This window comes from Geotrypetes seraphini, chromosome 10 (genome assembly GCF_902459505.1).
Source record: "Geotrypetes seraphini chromosome 10, aGeoSer1.1, whole genome shotgun sequence".
NCBI lineage: Eukaryota > Metazoa > Chordata > Amphibia > Gymnophiona > Dermophiidae > Geotrypetes > Geotrypetes seraphini.
The window spans coordinates 127,819,953-127,845,553 of NC_047093.1; the positions used below are offsets into that span (position 1 = coordinate 127,819,953).

The following is a 25,601-nucleotide window of genomic DNA, read 5'->3' on the forward strand; positions in this document are numbered from 1 at the left end:
GATTGTAAATACAAGTGATATATGAAAATTGTTTTATTATGTGTAATTTACTTGTAAGATTTTAAAAATGAATAAAGAATTATTTAAAAAAAGATGAAACTGCTTCTCAGAGTCCCTAAACAAGCTTATTCCCAAAATTCCCTCCCAAAACAGACAGCCTGTCGCACAGCTACTAACCATTGGAGATTTGGTGGGTGGGTGGGAAAGGGTTATAATTTTTACTTTAATGGATTATATGTATAAGAATGTCAAGTGTTGTATATTTTATTATTAATGTGATGTTATAAATTAATCACTTCTTTGTCAGTTTTAAAATGAAGAAAGAATTAAAAAAAATATATATATATATATATATATATCTCTGTGCGGTGCAAATTGAGGAATTGGAAGACAGCCCAGAGGGATGGGAGGTGAAGCAAAAGATTGCTTAGGAGGCTCTCTACAAGAAGTCTCGCATTGACTACCCACAAGTTCAGGAATAGAGAATCTGTCTACTATGTAAGAACAGGGATGGGGTCTCAGACTTAAAAATGTTTTGGGAGGAATTTGCCCCCTGCATACATTCTTACTAGCACTTAATGAGCATGCGCTTGTAAAACTTTGTGAGCGGTGTACGGAGTTCAGACACACTGCCTCCAAAGAAGGCTGCAGAGCTCTGCCAGCTAATACCCAAGCAGCAGGAGTGAGAAAGGACATAGCACAGGCAAACTATTATGCTTTCAATTAGAGAATGACACGGTGACAAAATTCATCACCGTTCCCGTCCCTGCGGATAACTGCAGGAAACCATCTTCATGTCATTCTTTAAGGAGAGAGGAAAGAATCAGAGTATAATTGGGCACAACCACTGACCCGCAAGCTTTGCTTTGAAGAGTGCTGGTGTAGAAGGACTGAGGTTGAAATAGACACTAGAAAATGACATGGGATTATTTCCCGCGGTTATCCACGGGAATGGTGATGAATTTTGTCACCGTGTCATTCTCTACTTTCAATACAGCGTCCAGGCTTCTGCTGGTGATATGGAATGTTTAAATCAAAATAATAATATATAACGTATAAATACACATATAGTGCAAATAAAGTGCTCAGATCACCAACCTAAAGTGCTTATTAGTACAAATAGTAGAACTAGTGCAGGTTGTTAAAGGGACCATCATAGCACTATCCGGCACCCGCCGCCATCGGGACCCTCCACCGCCATCGGGTCCCCCCCGCTGCCATCGGGCACCCCCCCCCCCCCCCGCCGCGACCTGAGATCCCCCCAACCCACTTCTTACTTTTCTGTAGCCTCCGCACCAGCACTGGCACCAGCATGTCCTGTGCGTGGTGCCGGTGCCTGAAGATCTGCTTCCTATGCTGGGCCTGAGAGTTCACGTCGAACGTGAAATCTCAGGCCCAGCACAGGAAGCAGATCTTCAGGCACTGGCATGCACAGGACATGCTGATGCCGGTACCGCTGCGGAGGCTACAGAAAAGTAAGAAGAGGGTTCGGGTGGGTTGGGGGGATCTCAGGTCGCAGCGGGGGGGGGGGCCCGATGGCGGTGGGGGGCCCGATGGCGGCGGGGGAGTGCCAGATCGCGGGGGGGGCCTTCGGGGGGAGCAATGCCGGTTCTCGTGGGGGGGGGAGCAGCGCTGCTGGCCTCGGGGGGGGGGGGGAACATATCAAAGCAAGTTTCCCTTACTTCCTATGGGGAAACTTGCTTTGATATACGAGCATTTTGGATTACGAGCATGCTCCTGGAACGGATTATGCTCGTAATCCAAGGTACCACTGTATTTGGTATTTCTTTACTATCTTATTGCATTTGTGTAAAATGCTTTTTTCTGAGCAAGCACCCAGGAAGAGGTATGTGATACATATTTTGCTGGTTTGAAATTGATTTGCTGGTTTCGATGCTTTCTATGCAGATCACAGCAAGCTTTCATGCAGAGCAGTCTGTCACAGCCATCGCCCATGGTCCTGTCTGGCACGGCTTTACACAACTTCCCAACAGTGCAACACCAGGAGCTGGCCAAAGCCCAGTCCAGCCTTGCCTTCCAGCAGACCTCTAGCACTCAGCCCATTCCAATATTATATGAGCATCAGCTCAACCAGTCTGGCCTAGGAGGCTCCCAGCTGATAGATACACATCTCCTCCAAGTAAGAATTGAATGGAAATTCCCAACTTCGTAATTTATGTATGCATGTACTACATAAGAAGGAAATTTATCATCATTTGGATATTTTATGTGTAACAGAAACTTGGTTGTGAGAGAGTGATTTAGTAATCGTGAATCAATTATGTTCATCAGGTTGCATTTACAGTCATGTGAAAAAAATTAGGACACCCCATGAAATATTCAGTTCTTTCTTCAGAAATGTTCACATATCGATGTCAAATCTTTTTTTTATTTATCTCTGGAAAAGAAAGAGATGTAATTGCAGGTAAACAACTAAACTTTTCCTTGATTTACTCATGAAACAAAAGATATCCACAAAAATGAGAATTCTTTTTTAAGTTCAATAAGTTTTTATTGAAGGTTTATCAAAATAATGAAACTATACAAATAGCAAACCATCATAGTACAGTGAATCATAGGCACAAGATGCCATGCAATGCGATACAATCAAATCAATTAACAGTTATTATATTTGAGTGAGTGGAAATAATATAATAACACAAAAGCATCAAGTGACTTTAATATGATGCAGATGAAAAGAAAAAGAGAACAAGGTAAAACATTGGGTAAGAGGAATGAAACAATATTGAGGAATATAACTTAAAATTACCCAACTAGTTGAGTAATTTTAAGTTATATTCCTCAAAAATGAATATTCTAATGGAGGAATAAATTAAGCCATCCTACCCCCTAATAGCTAGTGTTATCCCCTTGGCTGAAATAACTGCAGTGAGACGCTTCTTGTTATAGGGTTACCAGATGTCTTGATTTCCCCAGACGGCTTTTCAAAACCCAGCACTTTGGGTTTTGAAAAGCTTCCCGACATAATCGCGTCAGGAAGGGGCATGCGCAAACACAACACAGTGACATCATGTGCACATGACATCATTGCGTTGTGTGCACGGATGCCAGCTGGGGGCAGAACTGGGCAGTCCTGGGGGCGGGGCCATGAGTCCAGATTTTCCCGAAGGAAAATCTTGTAACCCTATTCTGGTAGCCATCTACCAGTCTCTGACATTGGTCTGAGGAAAGTTTGGCTCACTCCTCAGTGCAGAATTCTTTCAGCTGTGAGATGTTTGAGGGGTTTCAAATCACCCCACAGCATCTCAATGGGATTAAGATCAGGGCTTTCTCTCAGCCACTCCAGGACTCTCCATTTCTTAGTTTTCAGCTAGTCCTTGGTGGATTTACTGGTATGTTTTGGGTCATGTTGCGGGGTCCAATTCCGCTTCAGCTTTAATTTTCTTATAAATGGTCTCGCATGTTCCTCAAGCACCATCTGATACACAGTAGAATTCATGATGGATTCTATGATGGTGAGCTGGCCAGGTCCTGCTGCAGCAAAGCATCCCCAAACCCTGACACTTCCACCTCCATGCTTCACAGTTGGTATGAGGTTCTTTTCCTGGAATGCTGTATTTGGTGTTGACCAAACATGTCCTCCTTTCTGGTGTCCAAATAATTCAATTTTAGACTCATCTGTCCACAGAACACTATTTCAGAAATCCTGGTGTTTGTCTACGCTCACTCTGGCAAACTTCAGTCTGGCCTTGATGTTTCTCTTAGAGAGGAAAGGTTTCCTCTGTGCACACCTCCCATGCAAGTTAAATTTGTGCAGATTCTTTCTGATTGTAGAGGCATGCACGCCTGCTGTAGGTCCCGTGATGACATTTTAGGGTTTTTGTAGACTTCTTTTAGCATCTTGTGGTCTGCTCTGGGGGTCAGCTTGCTTGAACAGCCAGACCTAGGCATGTGTGAGCACCATGGTGGGGAGGGCCATCTAGGCTTTTCTAAGCTCAAAATGCTAATCTGACTGTGGCACTGTTTGATGACATCACTAGTGTGTGACTGACTTATCCTGCTTGTCCATGGAGAAATATCTATACCCTGTGCTGATTGTTTCCTTGAAAATAGCACAGGACTAAAGGGAGTGTACTGGAATATTTACTGTTGATGTATTGTGAGGTATGGGGTTGTTTTAAGTCGCAATACAGTGGATACCCGTTCTACTTATGCAGATTTTGATAAAGAATTTCAAGGGAACTAAACTTAAATGTAAATTTTGTTAAACAAAGATTCTGATAGAATGCATTGTTGCAATAAAGCCTTGAATAAAACATAGTAAAGAAATCAAAATCCATGTACACTTCCCCTTCCCCATTCGCGGGTTCCGCATTCGCAATTTCACATAATCGTGATTTTTTTTTTGGGGGGGGGAAACCCCCATGTTTTTGCCTTCCCCCTAGCATCCCGGCCTTACCTGGTGGTCTAGCGAGCTTTCGGGGCAGGAGCGATCTTACTACGCTCCTGCCCCATCTAGATCACCAATAGGAAATGGCTTCCATGAGCTCCCGTCGTAGTCTTGAGAGACTATGGGAACTCACGGCAGCCATTTCCTATTGGCGATCTGCACGAGGCAGGAGCGTAGGAAGTTCGTTCCTGCCCTGAAAGCCCGCTAAACCACCAGGTAAGGCCAGGATGCCGGGGGAAGGCGGGAGGGAGGCAGGGGTGGGTCAGAGCGGTATTTCCCTATTCACAGTCCAGCTCTGCCCCTATCTCCTGTGAATAACGAGGGAGATGTGTATCTGTGAGAGCATATTAACATGTCAGTGTGCACATTTATAAAGATTGTTTGAAGCTGAATTGAAAACCTAATTTTAAAAAACAAAGCTTAACAGAGAGAAATCATTCTCCAGCTTCTAAACATTTGGTTTACAGGCAAGACAGGGTCTAGGCCAGCCTTCAAACCTATACTCGGGACAAGTTCAACAGTCAGGTCAGACAAGTTTCTACAGCACAGCACAGTCTCCTTCAGCACTTCAGCAGGTAAGCAAACCTTTAGGATTCTAGAGTTGGTGTTTGCCAGTATGTCTCGTATCTTTCCCTATATCTCACATGTCAGAGGTACAGCATATAGTTAGGTAATATAAAATAGTGCCTTCACAATAGACATTTTCTTTTACATAGTCATATAGTGGGTGAGAGCAAATAAAGACCAATATAATTCATCCAGTCTGCCCAGGGCAGTACCAGTTTAGCAACACAGGTTACATTTCCCGTGGATTCTTAGAAGCAGTACAACATTAATTTTGCAACTGTTTTGAAATGTTCTGTTGGTTTTTATGGTCTTGCCCTATTTATCACAATCCTTTTTGAATTCCAGCACCATTGTTGCTTCCTCTACCCCTTTCCAAACATCATCACTCTTAACCCCATCCCTTTTTTTTACTAAACCACGATAGCGGTTTTTAGCGCAGGGAGCCGCGCAGAATGCTCCGCGCTGCTCCCGTAGCTCAAAGAGTTCCTATGAGCATCGGAAGCAGCGCGGAGACTCTGCACGGCTCCTTGCGCTAATAACTGCTTTCATGGTTTAGCAAAAGGGGGAGGGAGTTAATGAATAAATATTTCCTGAGTATGCTTTTGATTTTATGTCCTTGTAGCCTAAATTTGTCCTTTACTTATAGCGTTCCCGCTCGTTTCTGCTTGTGTCAGGAAAGATTTAGCTTTTGTGTGGTGTGCGAACAGCAGATGCTCTCTAGTATTGGATATCAAGTTTGATACACCACATATTAATTTGAATTGTTTGAGCAGATTTTGCAACTCAGGGCTAAAACTGCTGCAACATAATATAAAAACTATCAATATAGAAACATGAAATGCTGCAAATAGTTTGCAGCTAAATTTTAAACAATCTGATATAGTAGGAAAAGAAACAAAATTACAGGTCCCATATTTAAACAATTGCTGAATTCCTGAGGCTCCTCTCCAGCCTGTGTTATTAATGCAGTATCATACGGACTGTGGTCCACACCTATCATCTAAGTAGAAAGTATGAAATTACAGGGCCGCAATCCAGTTGGGTTTTCAGGATTTCCCCAATGAATATGCATTGAAAGCAGTGCATACACATAGATCTCATGCATATTCATTGGGGAAATCCTGAAAACCCGACTGGATTGCGGCCCTCGAGGAGGGACTTTGAGACCCCTGGACTAAGAGAACCTGCTTGAAATACTGTTTTCAGGCCAACCTTGAATTGTTATATGCTGTTTCCTGCCTTAAGCCAGAGTGTAACTCATTCCAAAGTTATGGGGCAACTACTGCAAAAGTGATCTGTCTAACACCATTCAGGCTTATCTTAGTATGGGTAGGAGGTATAAGAACATAAGCAGTGCCTCCGCCGGGTCAGACCATAGGTCCATCCTGCCCGGCAGTCCGCTCCCGCGGCGGCCCAAACAGGTCACGACCTGTCTGAATCACCAGAAGGGGCTCCCTTGCCACCTTGGTTTCTCATTGAAGTCCTATCTTCCCATCAAAGTCCTAACCCTCCGGTCTTGCACATGCACGACCTGTTGGGTTTCTATACTTATTACCTGGTTAGCTTTCTAAACTTGTGTTACATCCCAGCTCCTCCCTCAGTATCCCACGATCCCTTTATCCCTCAGGAATCCGTCCAATCCCTGTTTGAATCCCTGTACCGTACTCTGCCTGATCACTTCCTCCGGTAGCGCATTCCAGGTGTCCACGACCCTTTGGGTGAAAAAAAACTTCCTTGCATTTGTATCATGAGAAGATTTTGCTGCTGCCTGAACAAGATGAGGATGTAAAGAATTAATCGGCCAACTGTTCGATATAAGTTGACATCTACTGTTCACTTGCTATTTCCTGGCTCAGTTCTTGGTATTTTGGAATAGTATTCTCTCGGAACTTAGGATGGCTGCTCTGATCTCCTGAGATTCAAGTGTTCATACCAGGGGCCTCCAAAGTCCCTCCTCGAGAGCAAGATCCAGTCAGGCTCTTGGGATTTCCCCAATGAATATACACGAGATCTATGTGCATGTACTCTTTCAATGCATATTCATTGAGGAAATCCCAAAAACCTGACTGGATTCGGCCCTCGAGGAGGGACTTTGGAGACCCCTGGTTCATACTGTATGCTTTACTAAAGGGGTCTCTAAACGTTTCACAACAAGGGTCACATTAGGTACTTCAGCACTTTTCAGCAGGCCTTAGGAGGAAAAAAAAAAAAAAGATGACTCTAGATATGAGTTTTATTGAAAGCAGAAAATTTTATAAACTAATTGCAGAGTATGTGAGATTAAATTATCGTATACACTACCAGCAAATTCTCATATCTTCATCACAAATGATAGTAAAACCATTAATGTGAATGATAGAACTGTTTTTGTGTTTTTAAAATCTTATTAAACTGAGGTTCAAATGTTGAAACGCTAATTACAAGTAGCAGCTTCAAATGTTCATCAGACAAATTTGCCCTGCATTTTGGCTTGATATATTTCATTTGGGAAAAAGTTTGTTTGCAAAGATATGTTGTCCCAAAAATGGAGATAAATTTACAAGTAAATTTCTTCAAATTTGGAAACTACTTATAGTTCAAAAATGTTTAAAAATCGATCAAGTTTCCTTCCTTGTATTTATATTTAATATGTTTATTTGCCTGAAGTTCAATCATTTCCATTTGAATTTGATTTGGGACATCGGCAACATCACAGTCAAATGGATTTTAAAATCACGAGAACTCTGTACAAGCAAATATAAGAATAAGTGAATACGCACCTTTCTAAAAATAAATTTATGCAATTATAAATTGAGTATTACACTTCACCACTGCAAGTATTCTTATGGACAATTAGCCGTAACGACTTGTAACGAACTTCCAGATTCAATTTAAAGATTAGTCATAGCGCCAGAGCTACCTACAATGCCACAAATTAACCCTGTCTATCAAGGCCGAACAAGTATGAAGAAATTCAGTATTAAATAAAGTTGTGAATAATATTAACATAATATGAGATATTAATATATTTTGAACACAATTTTAATTAATGCATTTGAAATCTGTCAACACCCTGTGTGCGTTTTTACAGATTCTCCTTGGAAAATTAGTCCAGTTGGCACATTTCTGCACAATTCTTCTGTGGGCCAGATAAAATCATATCGCGGGCCATACTTTGGAGACCCCTCCTTTACTACTTAGGAAATTTCTATGCATAAAGAAAAAATAAAATTCATGCAAATTTTTTGAAAATCTCTGTACAGTATTTTAATATTCTACTTACTTTTGGGGGGGTCCTAATTTTTTGAGTCCTAATTTCCCTATCATAAGGATTGATCCTTGTCCAGAAGTATCATTCCCCAGATTCTCTTTTCCTAACGGATTCAACCCTCGGCTTTTGATGTCCATTCTCCTGGGTTGATACTCCTAGCTTTCTATCTCAGCCCCCTAATTCTATTTCCCCTTGCCATGTAAACAAGAGGAATAAAGGAATTGTGCAGTTGACTCAGCAATACAGAGAAAACTCAGCAAGTACCAAGATAAGCCTCCCATGTGGGGGTAATAAAGATATTCACTTAGCTTTGTTTAACACAGACTATTTCGTCTTAAGATCTGCTCTTTGTGTGTTTGCCTTGTTTTCTAAAGTATAAAGGACCCAAAATTTGAAAACCTTAGAGAGATATTTTGCCAAGGGTAATGAGTTAGATAAAATGACCTAGAGGAGACTGATCCTTTTTTCTGTATTGCAGGTGACTGTACCCTTACAGGGCTCACAGCTTTCCCTGCCCAACTTTGGATCCACTGCTGGGCAACCTCTAATCGCTCTATCCCAGTCCCTGCAGCCTTCTCTGCAACCTGCACCACAGCCTCAACACCAGAACTTGGCTAGGACCACACCAGTAAACCAGCCCTTCAGGGGTCTGATTCCAGCTGGGACCCAGCATAGTATAATAACTGGCAAGGTAACTTTTGATAAACCAGGAAATAAGTGTTCCTGTGGTTTGTGATGCCCATAAAAGTGTAGTCATTCCATGGGTGGTCTGAAATGATCACGGTTACTGCTATAACCATAGACACTATTACAAGGCACTGAGGAAGCGAATGGTATGATAGTATTTATCTGAGGCCAAAACTCTTATTGATAGAGGGAAAGAGTAATGTTTACATATAGTGCCTGGAAAGTATGAATCCTGTGAAACAAAAAACTCATGGTCATTTTTGTCACTTTTTCTGCACATCCTTGTTGGAGCATCCAAATGCATTTCCTAATGAGAGAGAAAAAAAAATCTTACCTTTACTACTTATCACTGGGAAAAAAATGTTTAGCTTTTGTTGCTACGTCCACTTCATTATACTTCTTCAAAGAAGCCCATTATTGAGAATGATTTTTGATCTAGTATTAGGCATTGAACTACCTTATGCTAGCAGATCATGTTTTGCAATACTCATCGGAAGCTTGGTTTCTTTTGGTTGCTATTCTAATTTCAATTGATGCTCCTCTTGGCAGATGACAGAAATGGATTTGAAGCCCTATGGAAGCAACATGGATCATGTTAAACCAGGCACACCTCCCATTAGTGGCAGGAGCACCACTCCAACATCCAGTCCTTTCCGGTATGATCATATTCAGAGAGAATAGTTCTGTTGTCCAAGGTACCTCTAACATCTACGTAATAGCAAATTGTCACAAGGGAAGCCAGCTCTACAAGCAGCCATCACTAACAACAGATCGACTTTAAGCCGTTGTCTTTCAAACTAGTTTGTATCATTTTAGGATAAGCGGGGAGGAATGGCTGTGGAGGGGAAATGAATGAATAAGAATAGCAAATGAAGAATCTTGTGCTTATAAATTAATAATAGGCCTGATTTCTTCCAGGGCCAGTTCTACAAGTCCCAACAGTCAGTCCAGTAAATTGAACAGCATTGTCTACCAGAAGCATCAATTTGCTTCAGCTGCAGGAGTAAGAATGACACAGCCCTTTCCCTCCCAGTTCCCACCACAGGTAGGTCTAGAACTTTTGTTTAAGGAGTGTCCAGAAGGCATGAGCTCTCCGAATATACATCGATCCCAGCAAGAATCCAATAAATTACATAACAGCTCCCCAGTCTTTGCTGTCTCATGACTACATATTTTTGCAGCATAATTGTAAAGCAGATGGAAAACCAAAGGAAGGGCTACTTAATACAGAGAAATTTGATAAGTGGTTAAAAGCCTGGTGTCGGCAAGAAGATGTTAGATGCATAGGAGAATGGGACAATCTATAGGAAAACAAAAAGCTCTACTGTAAGGATGAGCTGCATCTCTCTAGGGCAGGAAAAAGAGCCCTTGTGAAATTTAGAGACAGTTTGTTTCTAGGCATTTAAACTAGGAAGTAGGGGTGACGAGAGGAAGCAAAGGTGTGTCTCTGTAATAGCAGGCTTGGACATTGTTGCTATTACAGAGACATGGTTCAACGATTCCTTAGGAAGGATAAGGAAGTCCAAAGGAGTGGAGGAATACCTGGGGAAAAGAGAAAGCAATATGGCTTATCCTGATAAAGAGAAGATGGAACCTGCATCTACACAGACTTCTGACATAAACAGAGAAGCTGGACAAAGATCTGATCAAAGATACCCATAAGCCGGGAATGAAAGGGGAGAGACTGTTGCTTGGAGATTTCAACTTGCCTGATATGGAATTGGAAAGAAGCCTGTCAAAGTGCTCTACTCAGATGCAGGAGGGAAGGACTGTTGCTGGATCTAGTGCTCACAAATGACCAAAGTGTATAACATCCGGGTGAATGCCCACCTAGGCAATAGTGATCATCACACTGTATGATTCAATATGAGAGCTAAAGCACAGTACAGACATACAAAACTTGAAAGACTTGATTTCTTTCTTTCTTTTTTTATTTATAAACTTTATTGAACCATATGAAGCAAAATACAAAAAAAGGCCGAGTGACACCAGACAATAAGCAAAAGGGCATAAAAATATAACCAACATAACACCATAGATTCCACTTATGATGTACCGTAGCTCTTTAGTACATGGCTAAACAATGTCATTTGAAGAGTCTACGAACCTAACAATTCAGTTCTGAAAGTATCCCTCTACCACTACTCAGACCCCTCCCCCCTCCCTATGTGATCTAACAAGTTCTAAATGGTGCGGGTGGTGTAATGTGTGCCAGCAATAGATGAAAATCTTAAAGCAGCACATGTTAAAATTTCGCACTCCATGCAAGAAAGGGAGCCCAAACTTTCTGGAAATAAGAGAGCCTATTTCTACGAAGAGCTGTTAATTTGGACATCAGAGCTATGTGGCTTTGCTCTCTCAAGGACCCCATCCAAAAGGGGGAGTTCAAAATACTTGATTTCAAACATGATGACTTTAGCAAAATGGAGTACTTGAAGAAAAAGCTCTTTATGTAAGGAAAGTAAACAAAAGCTTAGACCACTGTCTTTCCACTTCTCTTATGTCCTCCCATCCTAGCAGCTCTTTCTTCAGGTACTCTCCCATTGTATTAAAGTCTGTACGTTTGAAATCTAGGACTTTTAAGTTTTGTGCGGCCGCTCTCCACTTTAGCTGTTATATCAAACCAAAACCGTATGATGATCGCTACTTCCCAGGTGAGCACCCACTCGAACATTAGAGATGCTCTCCCCATTTGTGAGAACCGGATCCAATATTGCTTTTTCCCTTGTGGGTTCCGTCACCATTTGTCTGAGCAGAGCCTTTCGAAAGACATCCACAATTTCCCTACTTCTTTCCAATTTCGCAGACGGAACTTTTCAGTCTGCATCCGGCAGGTTGAAATCTCCCAACAGCAACACCATCTCTTTCTTTACAAACGTTTGGATATCCGCAATCAGATCTTTATCAATTTGCTGCGACTGAGTCGTAGGTCTGTAGACTACACCCACGTAGATAGAAGTTCCATCTTCTCTTTTCAGAGCAATCCATATCGCTTCTTCCTCTCCCCAGGTCCCTTGCATTTCGGTCGCTTTCTGACCATCTCTGTCATTCCTAAAAAGTGGATTTAATTTCAATGCTGAAACCAAAATTCGGTTGGGCTCTAGGTGAGCCTAAGAAATTTAGACAATCATGTTGGATGTCTTGTCTGGCCTCCCCCCCCCCCCCCAAAAAAAAAAAAAAAATAAACCATCTACCGTAACTTTACTTGGCTTCAGATGGCATTTAAATTCAGTGGTCACTTCAGCCTTACAGCAGAAGAGTCCTGTGCCATACTTGGCAGGATCAGCTTTTGTGTAAATAGCCCAGTGCAGCTCCAAGGTATTATAATGCCACCAAGCAATGACAGTTTAGACTTAGTGGCAATTTTTCTAACAATCGAAATATTTTTCTCCTTTTTTTCACTCAGATTCTTTCTCAGCCCAACCTGGTCCCTCCATTGGTAAGAGCGCCGCATACAAACACGTACCCTGCTTCTATTCAGAGGCCTCCAATGGCACTAACAAGTCAGATGCCTGCAGGATTAATAAGTCATCAACGCCTGCATCAAATAGCCAGAGGTCCTCCTGTGCCACCCTCTGGAGTCAGAGTTAACCAAGGGAATGCTGCAATGAAGGCTGAGCAAGACATGAAGGTTAGTAGTTGGTGCAAATAAGGTCCCTGACTGTGTTATATTACAGTCCTCTGCTCCTTTCCACCCAAGAAGTATGAATCTTGACTGTATTCTGCCAGAAGTATTCTTCTCCCTGTGCTCTGGACCAGCCAGAGATGAATCTTGACTCCCTGCCTCTAAGAGGGCAGGGATCCAGGTGTCCTCTCTACTTCAAGGACTGGAATCCTGATTCAAGTGGTTTCCCTGTGATCCTGGAGCAAGGAATCGGGGATGTTTTGGAGCTGTACAGATAGCATGGTGGTGATACTTAGCAGTCCGTTTGCTTTGTTCAAATGTGTTTTAGAATGGTCACAACTGCTCAGTTTTAGCAGCACTTTCTGTACAGTAGAAATTTTAAAGGAGTTTTGACTCTTCTGGTTAGTATAAAGAATTATAGTACCAGTTCTTTAGGCCTTTGTGCTGTTTTTGTAATTGGTTGTTCGTGCACTTTTTGATCCCTTTTCTTCTAGTTCTCAGCATGAAAGAAGGCCATTATCTGTTCTTCTTAGTCTCTGAAAGCCGTACAGTGACTCAATACTTGGTTTAACCCTTTCAGGACCAAGGGACATATTTGTCCCATAACTTTAAAATCCTATAAATTTTGATTGGGATAGTCTACAGTTCTAAATTTGATATGTACGGATTCCATATGATACTGCCTTTATGTAAACAAACTGGTTCCGACATTCATTCATTAGCGTCGTTGCTAGATTGACGAGAAGATTCACTTGCCACACTGTCCATAAGCCAGAAGTGTGATTTTTTTAAATAAAAATAATGATATTTCACAAAAAAAATCAATTTTTTGGCATCTGCAAGCCCTTTTTACCATAAAAATGTCGTCAAAACCACAAAAATTGGCCTACGATCCTTATGGTCCTGAAAGGGTTAAGAGCTTTGTATCTGTCAGGTTGGGGGGGTTTGCATTAATTGAATTAAATTTAACGGAACTAATTGGCTCTCAGCAAAGTTGAACCTGCAGTAAGTAGGGGAGGGACAAGTTTCCCAAGTCATTTTCTGTCTGTTCCCTTTCACCATAGTTTACTTGTAATTCCGTTGGTCTCAATTTCTAAATGTGCGTCTGCCTTTTTCTCGTAGGCAAAACAGAGAGCTGAGGTCCTGCAGTCCACCCAACGATTTTTCTCAGAACAGCAGCAGCAGCAGTATAAGGCAGCCAAACTAGATGGAAATGCAGCCAGCTCCTCTGAAACTCTGACTGAAACCCCCATTGTCATGCAGGACAACGTGCAGGAGACGCCCACTCCTCCACCGCCGGCAGCTCCAGCAACGAAACCTATCAGAACCGGACCAATCAAACCTCAGTCAATCAAAACGGAAGAGACCAAGTCCTGAGAGCACCTAGGGGGCATACTTTCCTTTTTGGTTTTCAACTACAGGTGTTTTGGGGGTTTATATTCATTTTAAATATTAGTGGTACAGGGAAAGTTTAGCTAAAGAGGCAGAATCCCCAAAAGAGAAGGGAGGTCAGTGTGATGATCCTCGGTCTCATCGGTTCTGTGAGCAGAATGAAGGTCAGATCTAATGATGGCACCTCTGGAAAGCCATTTAAAATCTGTATTTAAATGCTAACCCTCACATCTGACCTGGCTGCTGCTCCACTGCTGACAGGTGTACCTCTATACGCCCTTATTGACGCAGACCCAAACGTATAGGATACAGGCAGGAGCAATGGGAAGTTGCTGTTGCTGAGAAGCTGCTTTTAATCACACCTAGAAACTTCTTAAAAGTGTTGATATTTGAGGCATTTCTCTCACTATATGCTAACCCGGTTCTTTTGACATGTAATGAGTGCATTCTCGGTGACTCATTGGTGTCAGATTAGCTCTCTAGGGAGAAAAGGCTCGGAACAACGTTCTATCATTTCCTTCTTCCTTCCGCACACACTTCCTTTCCCTGTCCCTGACTGGAGTCATTATGCCTGTAAAGCAATGCTGAGCAGTTTTTTTCCTTCCCCAGAATGTAAGTTCCCACCAGGACTATAAATAGCTGATTTTGTCTTGTTTTGAATTAGTTTTAATACAATTAATGATCATTTCCACCTAGCACTTGACTATAAAAACGGAGCAGATATGCGCCTGAGGGGGATATCGTACAATTTTAAAAGAAGTGGAGAACTTATCATGGCCTTCCATCTAAGGCCAGGAGGCACTTAACCCGAGTGTATGGAAGAATTGTTTTTCAAAATCAGTCCATATATAGTGTTTGTCTCTTCTTGGGAGCTCCACAAAAACTAGAATCAAGTCAAACCAAACACCTGTAAGAGTTAGATGCTCTGCTAGTCTAGCTATATGAGAGTATTGTACAAATACTTGAGTGTAAAATGCTCTGTACCTGCTTATAATGTGTAGTTGTGATATTGTTATTCCAGAGCTCTTTTTAATGATGATCTTCAAGAGGGGAGGGGGGTGGTATGTCTTGTTTTTTTTTGTGGGAAGGGGATTTGCTAAGACTCCATGAGATGATCAAGATAATTGCTGAATAAGCCCAGATACCTGACCAGTAATCCCAGATCTTTGCTTTCTTTTGACTTCTGATGAGGTTTTTTTCTTATTGGGGGGGTCTTTTTTTCTTAAATTTTTGAACCAAGAGTAAACTGAAGGTAATCTATAAAATTCTGGTCGTGCAGTTGTAGAGGCTGGAAAAGGCTGCTGCTGCTATGGTCTGGCAGATCTGACTTTTTTAATATACATATATATAAATATATACATATATATATATATATAATTTGAATTTTTTTTAAACTTTAACTGTGATGTCAACTTTTGGGGGGAGGGTGCTAGGAAGACAAATGTAGATCCCAGTGACATTGTGTTCAGTTGACGTTGTACAGAAAACTTACAGCCATATTGGTCTAGAAAAAACGTCAAATGAAAACAATTCACATTTGTACAGGGGATTAATGCACTGTATTAAATATGTAAGGTCTTTACATTATCTTGGTTTGATTACAGAAACTAATAAAATATTCTTTAAATAAATAACTCTTCTTTTTTTGTGGTGAAAATTGTAAGTATTCCATGCTCTGCTTCAGGTACAGCAAGGTGGCAGAAGCTTCTAGAAGTGACGGTAGGGTTGTTCCATGAAACATATATATATATATATCTCCAAGTGCTAAATCCAAGCCATGAGAAGAAACAAACGCCTCTAAGGCTCATTTTCTATAAACAGGGCCTTAATTTTGGCACACTACTGCCTTTGTTTCACACAACGAGTGGTGGGCGCTTGGAATTATCTTCCGGAGGATGTTGTGGCGGAGACTACTCTTCTGGGTTTCAAGCGCAAGCTGGATATACACCTTCTTGCAAATCATATTGAGGGATATGGTAATTTTAGGTCTTCAAAATAGAGAACCTAAATGGGCCGCCGCGTGAGCGGATCGCCGGACTTGATGGACCTCGGTCTGATCCGGTGAAGGCAGTTCTTATGTTCTTATGTTTTAAAAGCAAACTTAAAAGAAAATTCAAGGTGTCTACCAGCGCCTATAAAAACAGAACTGTAAGGCACCTATGAAGGCACGATTTATATCCAAGGTAGATATCTGAAATGTAGACCTTGAAAATCCGGACCTACCTTTGCTGGAGTAAACCAGATTTGTATTTATTTTCAAACTTTACAGGGGTACAATTAGAGGGTTACTATACAAGACAAAATGCTCTTGAGTAATAGATCACTACAGGTCATTGACCTGGGGGGCCGCCGCGGGAGCGGACTGCTGGGCATGATGGACCTATGGTCTGACTCGGCAGAGGCCATGCTTATGTGCTTAACTACTGGTGACCAAATTATGCAGGTTTTGCAGGCCAAATCTAAAGCTATCTTCTTAAATTGCTTAAAGTTAGTCTTATTTACATGAAATTACAGTTGAAATATATAGAAATTAATATTTATTTGAACACACCCTGCTGTCTTCTCATCTTCACCTCTGATCTTCAATATCTTCTCCACTGCACCTCTTCTTACTGTTCCCCTTCATTGCACAGCATAGCTTGCAAAACACACTAGTAACCATACCAAGCTAACTTTCTCACTGTCTTCCTTACCTCTTCATACTGTTCTTTCACCAGTTGCAACTGGAAGAGAACATGCCTGGGACCTTGTGTGCAATTACGGATTTATTTTTATATTGATCCAGTTCACCATGTAAACGCCAACACCAGGCTGTACAATCATTCTTAAGATTTCTGTTCGCAATGCTAACTATTAAGCAGGGAGCTTATCCAGGCACAGGACCTTGAGCTGGTGCCTCCTGAGAAGAAGCATGTAACAGAATATTTGGGGTGAAAAAGGGGAGTATAAGTGCATCATCTCCTATCCACCGCCCTCCCCAAGAGTGGCAGATGAATGAATTGGTGTAAGCTAGTCTTTAAAAAATGCACACAACAACCTCCCGTCATAGCAGTTGGTGTTTGCATATCGCTGGACTGGGCTTCCCCAGGCTCTCCTTGATTTCTGTATTTCTTGTCTTGGCACTGCATACGCCGGGTAACTCTTTAAAAATTATCAGACTTCAGAAAAGCAGTAAACTTTTATTTTCACATGAACTGGACTGCAATTATAGACTCTGACTTCTAAATTGTTACCTGAATGCGTCTAAAATACTGTTACCAGGAAAATTAACATCATTCTTTGTGCTATGCAGTTATTTAATTATACTATGTATGCTGATCTGTAACCCAGGGATCTTTTGGGAGGATGGGCTAAGCAACCAAATAAATATATAAAGAAAAAGAAAAAAAAATGCATATAAAGAAATTTTGTGCTGAATTTCAAATCTTAGATTTATAAGTGCTTGTCTGGATAGCGCCACACGAGGGCGCCAATTACCTTAGAAAGAACTATATTTAATAGCTCAGTGCTGTCCTCCTGTGGTCATTCCTCAGAATACAGGTATAATCGCTTAATCATTGGTATAAATTTACAGCAATGTTTACTGCACCCTACCTTCTCTGTCCCTCCTCAGACTGGCCAGCTAGCTGGAGGTCTTCTACCTTAAACATTCTGGAAATTATTTTTTACCTCTCCCTTCTCTATTAAAACATACAAAGGGCAGTAGAAGGATGACAAATATTCAGTATATTAACTCCTTGCTTCTAAGATCTTAGAGACATGCATTTTGGAGGCAATGTGCCACAACTTCCAAATTGCCCAGATCCAGAAGGGAGATTGTAGGTCAATTCTGGGTTTATGACAGCCTTATCCTTGAATCCTTTGATTTTCAGCACAAAGTTCAGTGGGTAAATGCAGGGACTACGAATCCCATAGTGCTTTAGGATGGAAGTTCAGAACCAGGACTGACCAAAAAGGCTCCAGCCTGGAACTGGGAAACTTGGTAGCCCTGGGTTCGCTTTCCAGCCTTTAGGGAAGACTCCACAGCTACTGCACAGCACAAGCTGTTTCAGTAGCCATCCTGAGGGCTGGTCTAGCAAGCCTCAAATGACCGTGGATTTGCTGCTCCATCCCAGGTCGACCAAACTGATTAGTCCTGAATTTTATCCCACTGCGTACAGAGACTTGTTCTAATTGTTCACTGCTTTTTCTTGAGACAGCCTGGCATTCAGTGGGGATAAAAGGTGGACTGGATCCATTCGTTAACTAATCCAGAGAGGGATGGAGACTTCGAATATTCCTGTGTTTCCACTGCATTTGAACTGGGTCATACAGGACATCACTGTCTCTTAGCTAATGAGGCTAAAAGCTTCCCTGGGCTGGACAGCAGTGGCACCAGGTCTTCAGGGCGGTGGGAGCCTATGCAGAAGGGATGGGAATGTGCACCCGACGCTTCTGGAGTTTGGAGAATAGTACAGTTTCTCGGAAGAACATCATGCTGTTACGTATTTTTAGAAAGGGTATTTCCTTGATTAAATGGATTTTTTTTAAAAAATGAATCGATATTTGGGAATTCTGATGGGCCAATCCTGTCAGCTGAGGCATTTGCTGTGTATTTCCACTACACCTAACTCGTTTCTGTTCGCAATGCTAACTATTAAACAGGGAGCTTATCCAGGCACAGGACATTGGGCTGGTGCCTCCTGAGAAGAAGCATGTCACTGAATATTTGGGGTGGAAAAGGGGAGTATAAGTGCATCATCTCCTATCCACCACCCTCCCCAAGAGTGGCAGATGAATGAACTGGCGTAATAATAATATCATCGAACCCATTAAACCAAGATGTATATCATTGATGCCTGACATAACATGTCTAGAATCACAAAATTCTGAGGGTAGTGGTTCCAGGATAATTAACATAGAAACATGACGCCAGATAAAGGCCAAATGGCCCAGCTAGTCTGCCCATCCACAATAAGCATTATCACTTTCTCTGAGAGATCCCAAGTGCCTATCCCAGGCCCTCTTGAATTCAGACACAGTCTCTGTTTTCACCACCTCTTCCGGGAGACCGTTCAACGCATCTACCACCCTTTCTGGAAAAAAAGTATTTCCTCAGATTACTCCGGAGCCTATCACCTCTTAACTTCATCCTACGCCCTCTCATTGCAGAGTTTCCTTTCAAATGAAAGCGACTCGACTTATGCATATTTTTATTAGGTAGGTATTTCAATGTTTCTATCCTATCTTCCCTCCCGCCTTTCCTCCAAAGTATACAGATTGTCCCCATACGCCTTATCACAAGACCACATACAATTTTAGTAACATAAGAACATAAGCAATGCCTCCGCTGGGTCAGACCACAGGTCCATCTTGCCCAGCAGTCCGCTCCCGCGGCGGCCCGAACAGGTCACGGCCTGTCTGAGACACCAGAAGGGGCCCCCTTGCCACCTTGGTTTCCCATTGAGTTTTATCTTCCCATCGAAGTCCTAACCCTCCGGTCTTGCACATGCACTACCTGGTTGGGTTTCTATACTTATTACCTGGTTAGTTTTCTATACCTGTGTTACATCCCAGCACCTCTCTCAGTATCCCACGATCCCTTTATCCCTCAGGAATCCGTCCAATCCCTGTTTGAATCCCTGTACCGTACTCTGCCTGATCACTTCCTCCGGTAGCGCATTCCAAGTGTCCACGACCCTTTGGGTGAAAAAAAACTTCCTTGCATTTGTTTTGAACCTATCTCCCTTCAGTTTCTCCGAATGCCCCCTCGTACTTGTTGTCCCCTTTAGTCTGAATAATCTGTCCCTATCCACCTTCTCTATGCCCCTCATGATCTTGAAGGTCTCTATCATATCTCCCCTGAGCCTCCTTTTTTCTAGAGAGAAGAGCCCCAGCCTATCCAACCTCTCGGCGTATGGGCAGTGTTCCAGCCCTCTTACCAGTTTCGTTGCTCTCCTTTGGACTCTCTCAAGCACTGCCATGTCCTTCTTGAGGTACGGCGACCAATACTGAACGCAGTATTCCAGATGTGGACGCACCATAGCTCTATACAATGGCATGATGACTTCCCGCGTCCTGGTTGTTATGCCCCTCTTTATGATGCCCAGCATCCTGTTGGCTTTTTTCGAGGCTGCTGCGCACTGAGCAGATGGCTTCAGTGATGCATCTACTAGCACACCCAAGTCTCTCTCAAGACTGCTGTCTCCCAATAATGCCCCCCCCAATTTGTATTTGAACAACGGGTTCTTTTTACCTATATGCATGACCTTGCATTTTTCCACGTTAAAGCGCATTTGCCATTTGTTTGCCCAGTCTTCCAGCTTGTCCAGGTCCCCTTGCAGGTCCTCACACTCCTCCCTAGACCTAACTCTGCCGCACAGTTTGGTATCGTCTGCAAATTTTATAACCTCGCACTTTGCCTCTTTTTCCAGGTCATTGATAAATATGTTGAAGAGTAACGGCCCACTCAATCCTTTTTACATCTTTTTGAAGGTGCAGCCTCCAGAATTGTACACAATATTCTAAATGAGGTCTCAAAAGAGTCTTATACAGAAGCATCAATACCCCCTTTTTTTCCTACTGACCGTACCTCTCCCTATGCAACCAAGCATCCTTCTAGCTCTCACCGTCACCTTTACAACCTGTTTGGCCACATTATGATATTCAATCGCACCTAAGACCCCCTCTTCCGTCATGTACATAAGTTCTTCACCCCCTAAACTGTATCGTTCCCTCTGGTTTTTGCAACCCAAATGCATGACCTTGCATTTCTTAGAATTAAATTTTAGCTGCCGAATTTCAGACCATTCTTCAAGCTTCGCAAGGTCTTTCTTCATATTATTCATACCATCTGGCATGTCTACTCTATTGCACATTTTTGTATCGTCCGCAAAGAGGCAAATCTTACCCGACAACCCTTCAGCAATATCATTTATAAAAATGTTAAAAAGAACAAGCCCAGGAATAGAACCTCGAGGCACAGCACTGGTAACATCCCGTTCCTCAGAGCGATCTCCATTGATCACTACCCTCTTGTCGCCTTCCACTCAACCAGTTCCTGACCCATCCCAAGGGCACTCAGTTTGTTTATTAGACGTCTGTGTGGAACACTGTCAAAGGGTTTGCTAAAATCTAGATTTATTCTAGTATCGGAGAAAGAAGTGGCGTGCCACGGTAGATGTCCAGATTTCAAAGAGACATGCTGGACAGGGTGAATGTCTAATGATGTCACTGCAACTCCTCCTGATTAGGTCAAAGACTACCCGTACTTCTCCTGTAGGTCCTGAGAGGTATAACTCAAGTGATAACGACAGCATCTCTGGTAAAGTCTCATCTCCTGTCAACAAAAAAGGACTTAAAGATTTGTTTCTCACACATTCACTTCAATACTGTTAAAGCAATAGAAGCATAGAGTAAAAAATATTCAATAAAGCCTGTGTCTTAATTACTCTGGGAATGCATTACCAGAGGTTGTGGTAAAGCGGATAGCGTACTGGTTTTAAGAAAGGTTTGGACAAATTCCTGGAGGAAAAGTCTATAGTCTGTTATTAAGACATGGGGGACATTAAGTCTGTTTGCCCTGGATTGATAGCATAGAATATTGCTATTCCTTGGGTTTTGGCCAGGTACTAGAGTCCTGGATTGGCCACCCTGAGAACAGGCTACTGGGCTTGATGGACCATTGGTCTGACCCAGTCAGGCTATTCTTATGAAAATTATGTGCATTGTTATGTTATAAAGTTCTGTATACATGATTTCTTTGTAATTTTTTTTGCACTTAATGTCCTCTAGCATGCTGTCTGCCTTTTGCAGTTCTCTCTCCCCTTCCCTCAAACTTCTTTGTCCTGTTTCTTTGTCCAAGGTCTCACATTCAGGGCACTTACCCCACATCTCAGGGCTGTAGCAAATCAAAACTGCACCCTGTGCAATTGCACACCATGGCATGCCCCCCAAGTCCCTCCTGCCTTACCCAAACACACAATGCAGTATCTCTGTCCACCCCCCACCTCCCGAATCAATCCCTCTCCTGCAGGCAAAAGGCTATGCCCAGCAAGCACAATGCTCCACAGTCTCCCAGTAAAGCATGTCTAGGCATTGCCAGGTTCTGACTACACAGGAAGAGGAAGTGCGCATCAAAAGGGGGTGGATTTCATCAATGCCTGGAACGCGCTCAAGCAGGAAGCTCAATGGAGTACCACCATGCCAGCAGAACATGGTCCCTCGCCCACAAATGGAAGAGAGGAGGACCCCCAGGAGGGAGGGGTCAGAAGAGGGATAGGCAGAGACAGAAGGGAGACAACAAAGCCCTCAATGCTGCAGCCTAGGCCTAGTTTTAACACCCTGCCTCTCCTGCGCTCCTGCCTGCATATACTTTGCTACAACTCTGCCACACCGCTCCCTTCTTCCATGTACACCCTCCCTCTCCCCAATACACACACACTACCCTGGACCTCTCTACCTGCATATAGTATATGTAAACCGCTTTGATTGTACCCAGAGAAAGGCGGTATATAGTCCACGGCCCTTTCTTCCTCTCATGGCACATATCCACCACTTCTGTTCCTTAATTTTTTCACACACACACCCCACCTCTGTTTCTCTCTTCCCCTCACCCTACCTCATGTCACAATCTCTCCCCTCCCCCTGCCCCATCACATATACTACTAGTTTGCTACAGCCCCTCTGTAGCTTTTCTCCAGCGTTCCCCCCTCACACAATCCCTCTCCAGCCCCACTTCCATAGCACGCTGTCCTCCAACTGTGTGGCACAAGGCTGCCCATCAGGCTGTATGGAGCCCCATTTGTGAATCAAATTAACAGTCAAGCCGTGACAATACAGGAGGAGGATACAGACTAGAGAATGACATTGGAAAAAATTTATCTCCGTTCCCGCCCCATTCCCGCGAGTTCAGTCCCCGTCCCTGCCTCATCCCCGCAAACTCGGTCCCCGTCCCCACCCAGCAAACTGTCAGAACTCATCTGCACAAGCCTCAAATAGTTATGATTTTATACTGAACTTATTTTATTAAAATATACAAAGAGACAATATTCTGTGCAATTGGCATTGTATAAACACAAATAATACAGGGCAAGGATCAACAAAACCCCTGTCTCCCCTCCCTTTCACGAATATCCCCTCCACTATTGTGAAAATTGAACAAACTAAATGACTACAGAATGCTACATAGTAAAATCAAGCTAACAGAATACTATAGTCACACATGGCAGGAATAGTGTTAGGGGAGGGCAACTGCCCCCTGGTCAGAGAGAGAGAGACCTTAGCCAGCTGGAAGCTAAAGAAGCACAACCTGGGCTTTGCGGTCCCCAGTTATGTCTAATACCAGCTCTAGCAGGATACATATTTCAAATCTGAAATATTCTAATCACAAAATACAAAATAAATTTTTTTCTACCTTTTGTTGTCTGGTAATTTTATTCTTCAGACCACATTGGTCTCAGGCTTTGGTTTTGGGTTCCTTCTGTCTTCATCATGGCATGGCTGGCTCCTGAAGGTAAAATAGGCCCAATAGGAGCTGGGGAGGAGATGTCGAGTTTGACACGGGTGCAATTTTTTTTTACCACAGGAGCAAGACTTTTCACCGCTCCCACAGGGCGGTGAAAGGTCTTGTCCCCGTTCCTGCGGTAAACCAGTTGCAAATGTCTCCATTCCTGCCGATTTACTGCGGTGACCGCAGTTTACTGCAGTATACAGTCCCCATGTCATTCTCTAATACAGACCACTGTGGAGCTGTGAGCAAATTCATTTTGCCCAACTATGGGAAGGAGGGAGGGCTTGCCATCAAGCTCTCACTGCTTCTTTCTCTGCCACACAGCATTCGGCATAAGAAGTCTGGAAGTTTAGTGCAAATTCTGCATTGTGTAGTAGCATAGATGCTCCAGGGAGTACTTCATATAGCATGGATTTAATATAGAAAAGTGAGATGTACTCCTTGCCCTTGAATTATAAATTGCCTTGACATATACAACATAACCCCAGGATTGAGAGAGTCCATCAAGGTCCTCATGCAAATCTTAATGATGAAGATTAATGATTTGTCATTACTGACATTCAGTTTAAGCAAGTACTATTTCAGGGATAGTACCTGGCAGCACTGGCAATGAATCCACTGAGTTATTCGTACTAACCCCTCAGGTTATGGGGTTATCTTTAATCCCAAAGATACAAATGATCTACAACAGGGGTCTCAAAGTCCCTCCTCGAGGGCCGGAATCCAGTCGGGTTTTCAGGATTTCCCCAATGAATATGCATGAGCTCTATTGGCAACAATGAAAGCAATGCAGGCAAATAGATCTCATGCAAATTCATTGGGGAAATCCTGAAAACCTGACTGGATTCCGGCCCTTGAGGAGGGACTTTGAGACCCCTGATCTACAAGTAATGTTGCACCTTCTGTTTGTATCTGATTTAATGGAGCAGTAGATAGTGGTAAAAAGTTTCTCAAATTAAATCTGACCCTGACTGATGTAAGGCAACCATAATTGGAGGAAAAATAATTAATATTGAAAACTATATAAAGTATTCATATTTATAGACCCAGCTTTTGGAACAGGCAATTATGGTATCAAATGTTGATAGTCACTAAGGCAGGGGTAGGGAACTCCGGTCCTCGAGAGCCGTATTCCAGTTGGGTTTTCAGGATTTCCCTAATGAATATGCATTGAAAGCAGTGCATGCAAATAGATCTCATGCATATTCATTGGGGACATCCTGAAAACCCGACTGGAATACGGCTCTCAAGGACTGGAGTTCCCTACCCTTGCACTAAGGCAGGGGTGTCCAATGTCGGTCCTCGAGGGCCGCAATCCAGTTGGGTTTTCAGGATTTCCCCAATGAATATGCATGAGATCTATTTGCATGCACTGCTTTCATTGTATGCTAATAGATCTCATACGTATTCATTGGGGAAATCCTGAAAACCCGACTGGATTGCGGCCCTCGAGGACCGACATTGGACACCCCTGCACTAAGGGGTCATCCAGGCCTGTTACAAGCCATGAGTGAGCACCCACAGTAGTATCTTGGAGAAAGCAGCCTGGGGTCCATAAACCAGCACATAGGGCTAGATACACAAAACATGGTCACTAAGACCATGCAGGTCACTGAGGGCTGATTTGGGGGGGGGGGATGATTTCTATACTGCGATCGATGTTCAAACGGCAGCCCTTGCAAATGAGTTTTGCGAAGGGCAATCATAATCCCATCTGATCGCTCACTTAAAAAACAGCTCTCACACATGCTCAGACTCGGAGCCGGTTTGGGGAAACCCCAAAGCATCCTCCTGACACTCAGTTGTTGGGTTTTTTTCTTTTTAATGGCACAGATGGTGCTTATGTTACACAGAAGAAAAAAACCACAGGTAAAAGTATAAATGGGAGCTGGGAAAATTCTTATGCAATATTTCCTGGAGGTTAATAGTTACTAGAAGGAATTAATTGCTTTTTGTTTCTAGCAGTCTAGTGGCATTATTGAGAGGAGTTTTTACTTTTGTGTTCTGTTAATCAAGAGCTTATCACCTGCCTTCACACTGAAGGTTAATAAGGAGTTCAGTGGCTTATAAAGCAGGATGCCTAGACTAAAACTGTACTGTACTGGAACACAAGAGAGATGCCTCTCTAATACTGGGATTCTCCCAAACTCATCCTCGAGGGATAAAAAAAACTCATTAG

The 25,601-nt window shown here is 42.7% G+C and overlaps 1 protein-coding gene across 8 annotated transcripts in view; it reads left to right on the forward strand.

Annotated features, from left to right (window-relative positions):
- Positions 1-15,557, forward strand: part of PRRC2C (proline rich coiled-coil 2C) — a 179,741-nt gene extending 164,184 nt beyond the window's left edge. For all 8 annotated transcript variants that reach the window (XM_033960038.1, XM_033960041.1, XM_033960042.1 and 5 more), the window contains 7 exons: positions 1,909-2,140; positions 4,879-4,986; positions 8,707-8,919; positions 9,465-9,571; positions 9,834-9,960; positions 12,322-12,546; positions 13,663-15,557. In XM_033960038.1, the coding sequence (XP_033815929.1) occupies positions 1,909-2,140; positions 4,879-4,986; positions 8,707-8,919; positions 9,465-9,571; positions 9,834-9,960; positions 12,322-12,546; positions 13,663-13,917 (1,267 nt within the window). In that variant the 3' untranslated portion in view covers positions 13,918-15,557. The remainder of the gene's footprint in view (positions 1-1,908; positions 2,141-4,878; positions 4,987-8,706; positions 8,920-9,464; positions 9,572-9,833; positions 9,961-12,321; positions 12,547-13,662) is intronic.
- Positions 15,558-25,601: the final 10,044 nt, after the last annotated feature.